The sequence below is a fragment of the Prunus avium genome, chromosome 4 (assembly GCF_965620075.1).
Source record: "Prunus avium chromosome 4, drPruAviu1.hap1.1, whole genome shotgun sequence".
Lineage (NCBI taxonomy): Eukaryota > Viridiplantae > Streptophyta > Magnoliopsida > Rosales > Rosaceae > Prunus > Prunus avium.
Window position 1 is genome coordinate 17,249,841 of NC_142287.1, and position 16,224 is coordinate 17,266,064.

General features: G+C 36.8%; 1 protein-coding gene across 2 annotated transcripts; it reads left to right on the top strand.

Annotated features, from left to right (window-relative positions):
• Nucleotides 1-1,711: 1,711 nt before the first annotated feature.
• Nucleotides 1,712-12,917, top strand: LOC110753930 (uncharacterized). 2 transcript variants are annotated; one of them, XM_021954922.2, is made up of 11 exons: nt 1,712-4,610; nt 4,756-4,995; nt 6,732-6,861; nt 7,607-7,759; nt 7,912-8,156; nt 8,249-8,318; nt 9,286-9,492; nt 10,930-11,165; nt 11,586-11,664; nt 11,731-11,868; nt 12,081-12,917. In XM_021954922.2, the coding sequence occupies exons 1-11, from the start codon at nt 2,035-2,037 to the stop codon at nt 12,267-12,269; spliced, it is 4,263 nt and encodes a 1,420-aa protein (XP_021810614.1). In that variant the 5' UTR covers nt 1,712-2,034; the 3' UTR covers nt 12,270-12,917. The 2 variants fall into 2 exon arrangements, with proteins under 2 accessions (XP_021810614.1, XP_021810615.1); XM_021954923.2 differs by having other exon boundaries at nt 1,713-4,610; nt 7,915-8,156.
• The last annotated feature ends 3,307 nt before the right edge of the window (nt 12,918-16,224 follow it).

Sequence of the window (16,224 nt, forward strand, 5' to 3'; positions counted from 1 at the left end):
TGTATCCAATTCAAACTTTTAATGACTTTTATAGAGTTTAAAAGTCTGGAGGTATTCAATTTAGACTTTTAAAGAGTATATAAAAGTCTAGTGGTATTCAATTGTGACTTTTAAAAAGTATTTAAAAGTTTGATGGTATCCAGTTACTACTTTTAAAGAGTATTTAAAAGTTTGGTGGTATCCAAAAAGTTAATGACTTTTAAAAAGCTTATTAAATGAATGACTTTTCCATACTTTTAAGACTAATTGTTAAGAGCAAAAGTCTTGCCAATTTACTAGTGACTTTTATCAACTCTATGAAAGTATTTAAGAATTTGTCAACTCTATGAAAGTCAATCACTTAAAAAAAGTCTTTATAAGTATGAATTGGATACACCCCTAGAATTAGCATTGGACTTCTTCTTTCCAGATCAAGCCTATTTATGATTTTGACTCAACACTTGTGTTTGTAGCTTCATTTTGCTGTTTTTTTGGTTAGTTTTTGAACTGTTTTCACTTAAAAAAAAAATTAAATGTAAAAGACAATTGAGTGGGCTATCAATATGGGAAAATAAATGTAGTTGATGCAATTAAGGATGGAATTGGTTCTATTTATGGATTATGGTGTAATTGATGCAATTAAGGATGTTTTTGGTTCTACTTATTGATTGTGAGTTGTTTTTTTTAAACTTGTATGTCTAGGGTCTCAACATCTCTTTTTGTATAGGGCCTCCAATATCAATGGACCAGCCCTGGACCAGAGTTGTGAGAGATAGTAGTGGCATGCGTTGTTTGGACGTGGAGAAGCTACCGTCGTCTAGAGTGAGATGAGAGAGAGAGCGACATAAAGATAGAAGATGAAGGAGACGAGAGAGAGATTGACATAGGCTGTTGGCGATGGCTCCATTGTAGTAGGACCCTAGAAATTAAAATGATTAGAGAAGAGACAATGACTGATTTGATCCCTCAAATAAGCTTATTTGAGAGACACTTTTGTAGAACCCGCTTCGTGTTGTAATTTACTAATCCAAACTGTCTATTTTGTACATATTCATTCAAAGATCATTTATATAAAAAATCACTTGAATTCGATATCATTTGACCACGCGATCTCCAGATGCATTGAGAGAGAGAGAGAGAGAGAGAGAGAGAGAGGTAGAAGAAGATAGGGGAAGAAGAAGAAGACAAGAGAAGGGAGATGGCGAGAGATAAGACATTGGGGTTAACTTGGAAAGAAATCCTAGATATAATTTAATTTAATTTATTTTTAATTTCAATGGGCATTGAAAAGCCCTTAAATATATTTCATTTTATGAAGTAATGTTTGGAGTTTCTGAATTTCAAGTTGGTGGTCAAGGTACGAATCCCCTTGACACAAACCTTATCAATATACCGCCTTTTTAATAATTGTTGGTTCGGTTCGCTCATACTGATGGTTTAGAAAAATCAAATTGAAAACCAAACTGATGAAGGGCAGTATCGAAAAATTAAACAATTGGTTCAATTTGAATCGGTTCGGTCGATTTGGCTGTTTTTAGATTTAAAATTCTAGCCCTAAACTGATGCATGTCAATTTTAAAAATAAAAATTGAACTTTTCTCCAAATTCTATTTTTATTTTCCTCATGGAAATGGATGAAAAGAAAAATAAAGATTTACTCAAAAATAGAAAAAGAAAAGAGAAAAGAGTCCAAAAAAGAAAATGAAAGGAAAACAAAGTAGAGTAATGAAAACGAGGGTGAACTTTTTTTTTGTTTTGAAAAAGCCATGAGAGGATCATAGACGCAAGAACCCGTGCTGCAATCCGTGAAATGAAAATAACCTCCATTTGCTCTCTGTTCCTTATAACCGAAGGCATACAACTATACCTCGCATCCACGCATAAACGCAAAACCTTGACCTTCTAATCTTTAAACATATATACCCAAATCAATTTCCAATATCTCCAAATTTTTGTATACATAACATTTTGCATTTTTGCTGATCAGAACCAGGGTTTGATCAACACCACGATCTTCAATCCGCAACCGTCGGATTTGATGACTCCCACGTTGACATGTCGTCGCCGTTGCTAGAGACCAGAGCTCCGGCGCACACCCAACAACACCAAAACCTCAATAGCGGTCAGATTTCTCACCCTTTCTCGTTCGACTTTTCTGGGTTCTCGTTGCAAAATCAATCCGAGCAATATCAAAGCTTGTCCCACACCATGAACCCATCAAATGCTGGTGATGTAACTTCTGGTTTTTCGAATTCTAACGACATAAACTCCAATTTTGGCTTCAATACCTCGTCCCTTTCGCGGCAGGGGTCCGGTCTTGCGAGACCGAGGTTTGTGAAGGTGAGAAGAGGCTTGAATGCTCAGAATTTTAAACCCCCAGCGTCCCCAGAAACCGGGTTTCGTCCTGGATTCAATCCGTTTCGAACCAATTTGGAGAGTTCAAATCCAGTCCCATCCGGGTTAGAAACGGGGACTTCAGTCTCTGGGGAATTTGGGACCCCTAAGAGTGGGAATGAGGGAAAAATGTTCGGGGACAATAGGAGCGATTCGAATGCGAATTCGGGGAAATGGGATTCTAATGCGAGTTTGGGGAAAGGAGTGATTGATGAAATGAGGAATTTGAAAATCAGGAGTGGCAATGAGTTTCAGAATACCAAAGAGGGTCCTTTCAGTTTTAATGCAAGAAGTAGGGTGAGTTCGAGTTCAGTTGCGGGGTTGGATAAAGGTGGTTTCATCTTTGGTAATGATTATAGGAAGAATTCTAGTATGGATGAAAGCATTGGGTCAAAGCTTCCCGAGGATATGATGAAGTTGAACATTGAAGGTCCCGATAACGCTGAATCTGTTGAGAAAGGTAAGGATGTAAAGTTTAATGTAACTGCAACTGACAAGACCAAGTTTGGGCTGGGGAATAATGACAATGTGGGTGGTTCTTTGGGCCAAAACCTGGAATCGGAACTCCCAAATGAGTTGAAGAAGTTGAACATTAAAGAGACTGTGCAGCTGGATCGCAGTACTGACACACCTAATGCCGATTGTGTGAATAAGTTTGCCTTTGGAAATAGTAAAAAGGATAGCTATTCATTTTCTGGAAGCTCGGAAAATATACTTCCAGATTTGATGAAGAATTTGAACATAAAGGACTATGCAGATATGAGTGACAGAGGCAATCCGGCCTTTACAAGCGGTAAAACTGTTGGTGATACTTTTGATGGAAGAAAAGGAACTCTTCTGTCGAGAAAGATGGAGAAGCGGAGTCTAGGAAGTAGGGCTGGAGACTCTACTCAATCACATGCAGGGACTCCGTTGCATCAAACATCTATAAAACATGTGGAAACTGGAAATTGTGGTGACAAGTTATTTCACAATCTTGATAAACCAATACCAAGAGAGTTCCCTTTTCAGGTGGCAATGCAGGGCAGGAATGCAGGTGGTTGTGATTTTTCGTCAGACCAACCAAAAGATGAGGCCAAATCATGCGGAACCACTCCGTCTAGGGGCATTCATTTTGAACCAGTTGGAGGAACTTCTGAAATGCCTGCTGTTGACAGACCTGAGAAGAGGGATGAGTTTTACTTTACAAGCAAGCAAGATGGTTTAGGGGGACACTCTGTAGAATTTAAAACACCAAATCCCAAAGCAAACCTGTTCTCTGGCACAAATAAGAAACTAGAATTCGGCGCAAGGGGGGAATCATTTAGGGACACTAGAAAGAAAAAAACAACCGGAAAACCAAGACGTTCTAGCTCAGCCCATCTGGGCCCTGGGCATGATTTTGTTTCAAGGGAAGGCAGTTCTCAGGAAAATGTTGAGGCCTCTGCATCCTATTCACCAATGGACGTTTCCCCGTATCAAGAAACATTAGCTGATAACCAGTGTGCAAAAGAAAATTCTGTGGCATCTGGTGAGTCATTTAGTATACTCAACAACTATTCGGCAGCTGATTCAGTACCAACAGTTTCAAATGATCCTATTGATGAAGATCTGGCTATGGCAACAGGACGTCTGGATATAAATGAAGTTGATGCAACAAGCAGAGAAACTAGAGCGGACACTTTTGAGTACGGTTTGAATGGAAGTGTTGATGTTGAAGGCACACTTGAAGGATCCGTTTCTGAGGTTGAAACTGAAAGCTTTAAGTCTGCTGCTGAGGAGGTTGACTTTAGTAGCGATAACTCCCTTACCGCAGCAGAAACTGAAGCCAGTTCGAGCTCAAACATGGAAAGACATGATATTGATACCAGGATACACTTTGGCTTTCCTTCAACTTCGGAAGATAGAACTCGGTCTAACTTCACCTTTGCTGCCTCTTCTGCTGCTCAAAGTAAATTATCTGCATCAAAACGCCTCCACAAAAAGAAAAATTTGGTAAAGGAAGGTCAAGATACCAATGTTATGGTTCCAAATGTTAAGGTTCCATATGCATCATCCTCTGCAAATTTTTTTCCATATCCTGGTGCTTCAGCACTTATGTCACCTGGACGTTCTCAGAAAATAGACTCGTCTATCCCACAACATAAATATGGAGATAATTCTGGGGTCTGTAAGGAAAAGGAGATAAAGCAAGAATCAGGTTCTCCATCCGCTGAAACGGCTGCAGCTCAGGAAGCATGTGAAAAGTGGAGACTCAGGTTAGAACTTATAATCAAATGAATCATTTTTGTCCGTGCTTAAAACTCGCTGTATGATTCCTTTGAGTTATACTTGGACCTCTATGTGGAGTAATATAACCCTGGCTAAAGATCAGCTTTCTTTTGTTGAATGTGAATATATCAGGGGAAACCAAGCATACTCTAATGGGGATCTGTCTAAAGCCGAGGACTGCTATACGAAAGGGGTGAATTGCATTTCTAGAAATGAGACATCTAGAAGCTGCCTTAGGGCATTGATGCTGTGCTATAGCAACCGTGCAGCAACACGTATGACTCTTGGAAGATTGAGAGATGCACTTGGGGACTGTATGATGGCTGCGGGAATTGATCCCAACTTCCTCAAGGCGCAGGTTAGAGCTGCCAAGTAAGTATTTGCTTCTTACTATTTGATATTTTCTTTTGACTTTCCAGTATGAAGTTCTATGCTAATGCAAATTTATTTAATTCTCACAAATCCAAAATCCCAAAACACCCAAAGCACTCTCTCACAAAAGAGCAAAGGACAAACCCTAAACCAAAGATGAGAAGATTATCAAAACTCTTCATAGTTTTCTCTCTAACATTCTTCAACAACAAATAAGAACCTCGTGTGCCTATTATATACTACTCATGATAGGCCAAACCCTGTAAGGAATAGGAATCCTTATAGGATAAGAAACAAAAAAACCATTGAAGTGAAAGTGCTAACCTTAATGTGCTAATGGGACCAAAAACGCTAAGTAGTAACCTTAAAATTTAAGCCACATCACAACGAAAGTCAATTGGTGGACTTAAATTTTTGAAAAGGACTACATAACCTTATAGAACTAAAGTAGTTTTTGGTTTATGTGGGAAATGTTTTCTTACGTCAGATTTGTCAATGTGGACCACACATTTAAACAAGATTCCGTGCAATCATGGATTAGGATTGATACTCTGCAACATAACATGCCAGACTGTTGACATGATAAAATTTCCCTTCTATATGTAATCAATTAGTGGGATGGAAATCACTTTTTCACTTTTTTGTTTGTTTGGAGGGGATGGAACCTTGAACCTATTCTAATTTTAACCAATTACCCCTCCCTCCCTCACCACTTGGGCTAACCCCAAGGACTTTTTTTTTTCTTCACTTTACTCATCATGATTTTCAGTCTCAGTATCAAAGGTAGCCATCACATCTATGTGGGGTCCAAATTGTTCTATAGGTGATTTGATAGGCGTCTGTTCTCATTTTTTGTATCCTGTATGTTTTCTAACTGGACTTCTTGTCCACAACGTTGTATGTTTTGTCAGCATTCAATGAAGTTTGCTTCTTCTTTAAAAAAAAAAAAAGCAAAAGAGAATTAAAGTCAGGACACCTAAATGCATAAATTCCCAAAAGCAAATCCTTTTAGATGAACTAAGTAATGTCAAGGGATAGGCCTTTAAAAATGGTGTGAGCTTGATTAGCTGGCCTGTTTGTCTTTTATTTTTGGTCTGCAGGCTGCATGTTGCTCTTAAAGGGCCAGGGGTATTAATAAAAGTATATTTCGTTTCATTAGAAAACGGGTGTTTGTGCAATTAAACCTATAAAAACATGTTAACTTGTCTCATCTTATTTTGGTAACCTTTAATTGCACAAGTTTATTAATAAAAGTTTCTTTCATTTCATTAAAAAAGAGGTATCTGAACTTAAACCTATAAAACATGTTATGAACTTGTATCATCTTATTTTGATAACGTACTTGTATTTTTATTCATTTTCAATAATAAAGCTTGTTGTTCGTATAAAAAAATATGTAAACAATTTGCTATAATTTTCTTGGTGAATTTTGAGCGTAATTGATTGTTAGATTTTTGTTAGTTATCAGTACATGTGCAATATTGTGCAGTTGTTCTTGGATTGTCTGGATCCAAGTAAGATATTTTTCTGGTCCTCAAAATTCCACTCCTCAAAATTTCCGTGCACATCTGTTATTCTGCTAGTTTTGTAATTATGCATTTTTTTAATTTCCTATTGAATGCGCATTGGTTCTTTGATTTCCGAGCTGTGGCATAGGGAGTATCCTCAGTCTTAATTGCTTTTAATGTCAAATAACATGCATTCCCTAATTTTATTTCTTGTTAAAATTCTTAAAGCTGTTATCTTGCCCTTGGGGAAGTTGAAGATGCTTCAGAACATTTTAGGAGGTGCCTGCAGTTGGCAAATGATGTCTGCGTGGACCGAAAGATTGCAGTAGAAGCCTCTGACGGCTTACAAAAAGCACAGGTACTGTAATTTATTTGATTTTATATCATATACAAGCCAGATCGTCTCATAGGGTATTTTTTTCGTGGGGAAACAATGGTCCTTTTCTAACATCACTTAATAATAAACTAATAAATTCCAAATTGTAAATTGTGCACATGAAATTGGTCAAACTCTGGAAACGGTGTAACACTTCGCGTCTTCTGAGCAGTAGTTTAAGTTGCCCATCACATGATTCTGTAGGGTGATTGAGGCAAGAAGAAATATTGAATTTCTGATTATCAAATCCCTCTTTTGGCTCATAAGGGGCAAAGGACAGGAGATAAAAAAAAGGATTGAAGGTGGGGTCTTAATTAAATCCTTTCTTTTCATCTAAAGTTCATTTAGTCTGAAGGCATTGTAGATTTTAAATATGCACAAAATTATTATTGCTCATGGTTGATAAAGACTCGGTGTTGAGTGAGTGTGGTCAGGGAGGTCTCACTAAGGGAATTGTAAAGGCTGTTTATTGGATAAAGACTTGTATTATTAGCCCTTATGGGGTTTTCGAGAGATTAAAATTTGGGTTTGGAGTTTCTTTTGGGATTAGAATGTATTTATTTTGGGGCAGTTTTGGGCCCCACAAGGTGTCCCTCAAATAAGATTATTTCAGGGATCCCTCAATAGAAAAGGACTCTATATATATATACATACATATATCAATATCTGAAACATTACGCAGAAGTGTTTGTAGAAAAACTGATTAGATTTTTTTATTTGCTGGCAGAAAGTGTCTGAATGCCTGAATCTTTCGGCTGAACTTTTACAATGGAAGATATCTACCAATGCAGAGAGAGCTTTGGAACTTATTGCTGAAGGCTTGGTAATGAGCCCTAGCTCAGAAAAATTACTTGAAATGAAAGCGGAGGCCCTTTTCATGGTTAGTGTTTTTCTTTTCTTTCTAATATTGTTTTTGTGATAATGTGAATCTTTATTCAGTGGTTTAAAAGTCAGTTATACCGTATACTTAAGCATTCCCAGAAACTCAGAATGGTTTTCACTCAGTTGTGGGTTGACTTCTGTATTCCCTAGCAGATGCGGAGGTATGAAGAGGTGATTGAGCTGTGCGAGCAGACCCTTGGTTCTGCTGAAAAGAACGACCCTTCAATAGATACTAATTACCAGGCCCTTTCTTCAGATGGTTCTGAACTGTCCAAATACTTTTACTTCCAACTCTGGCGGTGCCGTGTGATTTTTAAATCATATTTTCATCTAGGGAAACTTGAGGATGGTCTTGCTTCACTAGAGAAACAAGACGAAAAGGTGTCCACATACAGGTAACTTACAGACCAGATTTGTACATGTTTAATTATGTTAAAGATTACTGCTTTTGGTGCTTGCAGCTCCTAACGCTAATTAGAATATCCAGGAATTGGAGAAAAACTTTGGAATCATCTGTACCCCTTGTTCTCACTGTACGTGAACTTTTATCTCATAAGGTATGTCAATCTGTGCCATATTTCTATATAGTGCTCTCAATTGTGTATTTCTATATGCATAGCATGAAATGTACAAAGCCAATGTGTTTCTATTGTCATGAGTCATGATAGAGGTACGAGCATGGTTACGTAGAAGACGTTTGATATTCAAAAGATCAAAACTGGAGAGGAGATTAGGTGCAATTTTTATTTATTTATGGTTTTTAGAAACATTCAAATGTATTACCTATTTGTCTTTAGAATCCCGAAGAGTGTGGGATAGATTGGAGAAATTAGTGAGAGATTTCCTGCGGGAGGCAGTCGGGGACGGGAAAAGGGATTATTTGGTGAGGTTGGTAGTTGCTTCTTGTTTACTAGAAAAGAGTGGTGTAGGAACAGGCAACTTGGATAAAAGAAAACGCCTCCTTGAGAAGTTGTTGTGGAGGTTCCTTTTGGAATTGCCACTAGGATGCTTCCATCACAACTAAGTAAATACGGGAAGTGTGGTCAAACGTATGAGTAGATGCCCTCGGAAAGAAATTACAGCATATTAATATTCCCTATCTGTATCTTCGTGAAGTGGTGGGGAATGGGGTTTGAGGGTGGATAGGGGAGTCATCTTTGTGTGCACCTTTTCTATGTCTTTATAGAGTTCCAGCTTTCTCTAGTTGGGAAGAAAGCTGGGGCTTGAACGATGCGTTTCTTCCCATCTTTGTGTGCACCTTTTCCATTGCATCTGCTAAGTATGCATTTGTTTTTTAGTCTGTTTCTCTGTCTTCTGTGGTTTCCTTATCCACTGCTGTATTTTGCTCCTTTCTTAATACATTCGTTTCTATTCAAAAAAAAAAAAAAAAAAAGTATGCATCTATTCCATATATAGGGGACAGCATGTCCTCTATACTGTTTATTTCTTTTTTAATGAAGTACGTTTTTATACTATATATGCATGCTGCTTATGTATTGATATCTTTGTTACTCTTCATCACAGGCTGCAGGGAATGAAGCATTTCAGGCTGGAAGGCATACTGAAGCAGTTGAGCATTATACTGCTGCTTTGTCATGTAATGTGGAATCACGTCCATTCACAGCTGTTTGTTTCTGCAATCGTGCTGCTGCGTACAAAGCGTTGGGCCAAATGACTGATGCTATTGCTGATTGCAGTCTAGCTATAGCTCTTGATGGAAATTATCTAAAGGTTTGCTCAAAACTGAAGTTTTCTTAACGGCTGTTTGATATGACATTGCTGATGATTTTATTTATTTATTACATTTTCCTTAGGTAAAAGGAGGGGCTGGTTTTGTTTCTTGTTTGGTTGATAACACTCTTTGGTAACTGACACATGGTTTGTACAAATAAATTAGTAGTCTTCTTCAGGTCATTAAGCATACTAGTATTCTAATCAATTTATATTTCTTTTGTTCTACATAGTCACACAGGTTTCCTACTTGTTTGTGGGGGGCATTAGGAATTTGATGTGGTATAATATTTTTGCTTGTTTGTGTGGTTTCTTTCTGTGGAAATGTAGCAAATGGATCTTTTATGTCTATCTATCTAATTTTCAAGGAAATCTTAGAATATTTGATTGCTTTCTATGTCAATTGTGATGCACAAACATCTAAATTCCACAGTTAATTTTAAAAAATCACATGTTTAAATTCAGATTTCTGTCTTCTGAACTTTTCCAATTTCTGTGCAAACTGTGATAAGACTCAAGACTGGTCCTTTTTAGTTGAACTTTGAGAACTTTAGATATGTTAAATTTGAGTATTAGACTCTGCTTAAAAGAAATTTTCTGGATAAAGAATGAAAGAAGAAAATTTTAAATAAGTTCAGTTTTGGCATCACTTTTGACTCCAGTTGTAAACTTAAATTTCTAATTTTAAGTTCCAAATGAGTTCTTCCCTCTTATTGGTTCTGTGGTTAATATCAATCTCAAAGTGCAGCTTCTGCAGTGTTGCATTTTTTATTTACTTTAGATTCCTGGTGTGCGTTGCTCATGGTGTCCTCATGTATTTTCTTAGGTTATACATTGTTACGTTTTGCTTACGTATATGGATTAAACTGCTTCTGTCTGCCACAAATGTGATGGCAACTGGCTGGGCTAAAGTGACCTGAGCATTCAGAATGTTGTAGAACTATTGTTGGTAGTTTAGAATATGGTTTGTAGATATTTCCTCCTGAAACCTTGGTCTTTGAGCCTAGTTTGGCGTTGGTTGCTTGTCTATGAGGGATTAAAATTTGAAGTCCGAAATGAGGTTGTTTTCGGTGTTAATGCAAGAAGATTGCACTAATGTAATGAAGTTGTCAGTCCTCGAGTAGTTGGCACTTTCACAATACTTATTAAAAGTACTTTTCTTGTGGTTTATTGCATTTCGGAATGATTATTTTCTTGGATTGGGTCCTTTTGTATTGTCAAGTCAGTCCATTTTGTAATTACTAATTATTTTTATTTCCATTTGTTTTTGGTTGACTAGATCTCTTTCCTTTTTCTCAAATATTTTTCTGAGATGATTGCTATGCTCTTTTTAAGAAGCATTTCATATTCATTTGTATGATTAAACTAATACAGTGATATTCTAATCTGCAGTTTTATAACCTTGCTTTTTACGGTTTTGCATTTACACTTTCACAGGCTATTTCTAGGCGAGCTACATTATATGCGATGATCAGAGATTATGGACAAGCAGCTAGAGATCTTCAGAGACTTGTATCTCTTCTCACTAAGCAGGTAGAGGGAAAAACCAATCATTGTGGAATATCTGACAGATCCATTAGCTGCACAAACGATTTGAGACAAGCTCGCCTTCGTCTTTCTGAAATAGAAGAAGAAGACAGAAAGGACATCCCCTTGGATATGTACCTGATTCTGTAAGTTTATCTGTCTAGATTTATTTCCATCATGATTGTGAACTGGCCCCTACTTAGGATGCGTGAACAAATCAAACATATATGATTGATGCCAGACCATACAATAAAATACTTTGTGGAGCCTGAGTAGTTATACATTCATATAGTTATGTTTGTTAATTAATATGACATGTACCTTTATCTAATAATTCTGTGGAATAAGATAATTAATTAATTATTTGAAACAAGCTCTTTGCTATGCTCCATGCCCTGGATTTTTGGTAGATAGTGAAGAACCCATGCAATCTAGGAAATATACCATCACATGCATTTTATGATTCTCTTAAAAATGTAAAGATTTTTAATCCACAGTCCAGACAGTTAATTCCGAGTAAAATTAATTGTATCAATCATTTTAAGCTATTTTGGTTATAATGGCAGGGGAGTCGAACCATCTGTTTCAGCAGCAGAAATTAAGAAGGCCTATCGGAAAGCTGCACTTAGACATCATCCTGACAAGGTATGTAATATTTTGTGATTTATTGCTTGCTTACTGCTATTCACCCTTTAACATATTCTTTTATAGGCTGGTCAATTCTTTGCAAGGAGCGATAATGGTGATGATGGGGTTTGGAGGGAGATAGCAGAAGAAGTGCACAAGGATGCTGAAAGGCTTTTCAAAATGATCGGGGAGGCATATGCAGTACTTTCAGACCCTACCAAGGTCGCAAGACACTTTAGCTATGATGCTTTATTTTTGTCTCAAATAAACAAGTTTCTGTGCAGCACCCTTTTGGTAGAAAAGGACAAACTTTTATGTATTGCAACCATCTTTTTAATTGAGTTATCAGAGAATTTTTCCTGTTAGACATTGGTATACCATGCTCTTTGACAATATTTAAAGAAATTTTGGTGTTTATTTTACTAATTTTGCAGCGTTCAAGGTATGATGCTGAAGAGGAGATGAGGAATGCACAAAAGAAACGCGGTGGAAGCAGCACATCTAGAATGCCTGCAGATGTTCAAAATTACCCATTTGAAAGAAGTAACAGTAGGCGACAATGGAGCTACGGCAACTCATCTGCTAGAGGGTCAGAAGCAACATGGTCAAGTAGATATTCATGAAATGTGGTCGGAAGAAGTTTTTATTTAGTTGCTGCATATGTAGTTCCAGTTCAAGGATCCACCAATGTTTGCAATTGTTTCAGCCCCGCATCTGAATGGTAGTGACTGCCTGACCGTCAACAGCTTGAGTGACATCGTGATTGTATTCGCAGGAAGGGGAAAAAAACAAGGCTGTAGTTTGCTTGGAAATTCGACAGATGGTCACAAGCTTTAGTGGGGCAATTGTAGTCTGAATTCCCAAATGAGGTGATGCCTTCTTTTCGATGTGTGTATGTGTGTAGAAAAGAGGAAGAATGTGTGCAGTAGAGATGATATGCAAAGACGCAAACCAGAAAGTGGTCTTCTCAGTTTGCTAGTCATGGGTATTGACGTCACAATGAGATTGGAGGATTTTCTAGTCAGATATTTTTTTTTGGGGTCTGATCTAAAGTCAGAAATTAGGAGTGGAAATTTATGTTTTTCATGCTTTGGCTTCAGATACTGTTTGAAGAATAATTGAGCTTGAGGAAACTAGTGCCACAATATATGGTCCAAACACACCCGGGGCGGTGGGGAAGGGGGATTTTTTTAAGATTTTTTTTAGATTTTTTTTAGTTTTTTTGTACAGTCACTATTTCTGGGTGGGAAAGTAGAAAGAAATTTATTAAATTTTTTTTCCAATTCAATACATTTAATGTTCTTGTTGAATTTTTGCCTCCAAGTATTTAAAGGACAGGTAAAAAGTACATATGTGAACTTTGATGTTTCCAAAAGGAATGGGTTGATTTTCGTATCAATTGGACTAAAAAGAGTTCATAAATTCTTCATCACAGCATAAGAGAAATTTGTGTAAGGTTTTGGCGACAAACGGGCATCATATGCTAATAAGCATTCAGAGCCTAAATTATGTGAGATGGCCTTCTATGCATGTACTCCAATCTGTCTCGTACCGCAATCTCTATCTCAGCAAAACCTTAATTCAATCTGGGTGGGCATCAATTACAAGAATAATTAACCGACTAGCTTTTGGTTTAGTGATATTTTTCTTCAGAATAATAGAAGGCGTTCCCAAGTTCATATCGTCATTCCTCCATCGAGAGATATATAATTAACAAAGAATTACACCCAACTACTAAATTTCATGGAACAAAAGAGGTTAAAACTTTAAGGCTTCATTTGAATGTAAGGATTCCAAATCTTTGAATTATAAGGTAAAATTGTATGTATAGACTATTACACTCTATGTATGTCAAGATTTGAACAAGGAAGAAAGAAAAAAAAACAATGAATTTCAAATAATTCCTTACATGTAGTCATTTCAAATGTACTACATCTTATTATTTCAAATACATTCAACCTGATATGGAACTTATTGTTGTAACAAATTTAGGCTTGTTGTCAAATCCAAATTCTTTCTTACAAATCCCTCCCACTTGGAGAAGCCAAATCCGACCGAAATTATACCATATACTATGATTTTAGGTCCCCCCCTTGGAGAACTACTGAATAATCTACATCAAAGCAATTTTTTTCTTCATTGTAGTGCTCAAAGTATCATCATGATGACAACTATTTACTGAAACAAACTACTAAATCTACCTCAAACTTTCTGCTCAACTTGAAATTTAGATATAGATATATATATATATATATATATATATATATATATGAGGTTTGTACCATGTTGGTGAAAACTAAACCATTTCTCATTGAAGATACCTTGTTTGGTTTTCTCTTTTAACTTTAGGAAGTTTTTTCTTCTTCTTAATTAACAAAAAATGCGAATTCGAACTTAGGATCTCTTAATTATAATTTGTTTGGATGTGTCTTTTTATTTATGATGGGCAGTGCGTTGAATGTAAATTTTAATGGTATTGTAAGATGTTTTGTTTATGTTATGTTTGATATATACATTTATATTTTTTCTGTTTTAATGGCCGAGGAAACTGAGTTTTAAATTCTTTTAAAGAAACTCATGATCAAAACCATGTTATAGTGTGTATAATATTCATGTCAGGACATATAAATGTAAAACTAATAGACAATTACTAGATACTCCCTACCATTTTGTAATATCACGTTAGCAAGTCAAACATAAAGCCTTGAGTTATGCATGAAGGCCGAAATGGGTAGAAAACAACTTCAATATCAGATTACGTTTAGAAGCACATAATTCCGTTCACATTTTACAATTAGGCAAGCAATTTTTTTCGTCATGTGGGAGGTCACAGCAAGCTCGCAAAAATGCACCGGTTCTATAAGAAGCTTATTGCCTCGTCAAGTGTTTACCTTGCACGACCTTGAACCATTGCAAAACAGCGAAGTTTGAGCACAAGTATGTGAATAATATGCATGCTTAACAACCATCCTATTTAGTGTCAAATCACCCAACAAGCTTAAGGGGGTTCAAGCCGCGTAAATGCATGGAGCTTGCTGAGTGGGTTGTGGTGTGGATGGGTACGAGGGTCTATAAGGTCCATTCAGGGTTCAAAAGGTGGAGATTTTGAGCTGATTGGGAGCACCAAAATCAAAGCCTACTTTCTTAAGCCCAACTACATGAGTAAGCAAGAAGAGAGAGGTTTCAACACCCTTTTAACCAAACCAGAGCCTTTAAAAGTCTCGTTTCCCTAGGTGCACAAGTTGCTGGAAGAAAAGCCAACATCCTTTTCAATTTGACCAGCGCCTTCACCCAAAATTGCCTCTATAAGTTCTCATAGGAAAATAAGGAGAGAAAGCGTAAAGGAGGCGTTGCGAAGAATGAAGGTTACTGGAAGGCTTAGTTGCAGGAAAGCTTTGGGGCGCTAAAAATCTTTGTCCCGATGCGCTTGGAATCAACAAGTTTCACTCAAAAGGGCTGAGTTGGGGAAAATGAGAAGAAAAGAAAGGAAAAGACCTGGCCAAGCTCTCTCTTTCTCTTGCTAACTTTGTGGAGGCTCAACTCCCATGCCACGAGGTTGGTCAAGCCAAAATTTTGAATCATAATAATCATCAATCTTCTTGGTGAAAGAGACCAGAGTACTCCCTAGGGATCCACAAACTTTTTGAGTTGTTTGGGGTCTGATACTTGAACTCAAGCACAAAGGCAACATTGCTCACTTGTTCTTTGCAGCACCCCATGTCCATCTGGAGCTGCTAGAACAAAAGGCCCCTACACTTCTTAAAATTGAAGACGAGCTCCTCCTAAAATCAATGTGATTTTGACACTTTTCAAATTCAAGCAAAAACTATCAAGTTCCAACATAAAAGAAAAGTGAATATTAAGGAATTTGTCAAGTGTCAAAAACCATAATGGTTTTAAGTAGGAGATCCTCCTAATTTGAAGGAATCAAAAGTTTTCCTAATTAATGCTAGTTTACTTTTATAAAAATATTAATTGAATTGATAATTAATATTAACAATAAATGAGTCATTAATTTTTTTAAAAATATTCTAATTATATGAAATAGTTATTAATATTTTCTTATTTTATAAATATATTATCTATTAACTTAAGAGTAATATGCCGAAATGCCCCATGAACTTGTTCTTTATTTTTGATTTACCCCTTACCTTTTTCTTAAGAAAATTAAGTACTTGAATTAAATTTTAACACAAAATTTCCCCCCACCGTCATTTTTGTAGACATTTCATCCATCTTTCCGTCAAATTAGTCACATGAGAGGCATGTGATGACCTTTGTGAGGGCAAAACCGTCCATTCTGTGGGTCATATAAAGTTCAAGTCTTTGAGCTCAAACTAAAAGGCTGTTTTCACATGACTTTCAAAGTTTCCTAGGGCTTTAACTTTTGGGGAATTGCGGAATTAGCAAATCTAGATTGTAGGTGGGCTTTGTAGGTGGTTAAGTTAGAGACAATATTAGTATTGCTAGTAGTGGCTTGGTAGTCTGTGTTGAGCCTTTATCCTTTACTCACATGTGGGGTCATGTTGTGCTTGAACGTTTACCCTTACCTAATACATGGTGTTCACATGTTAGGCT

Coding starts and splice junctions, on each gene's coding strand:
- LOC110753930 (XM_021954922.2), top strand. CDS start 2,035: ATGTCGTCGCCGTTGCTAGAGACCAGAGCTCCGGCGCACACCCAACAA. Junction 4,611..4,755: donor TGTGAAAAGTGGAGACTCAG/GTTAGAACTTAT, acceptor TGAATATATCAG/GGGAAACCAAGCATACTCTA. Junction 11,665..11,730: donor TTAGACATCATCCTGACAAG/GTATGTAATATT, acceptor ATTCTTTTATAG/GCTGGTCAATTCTTTGCAAG.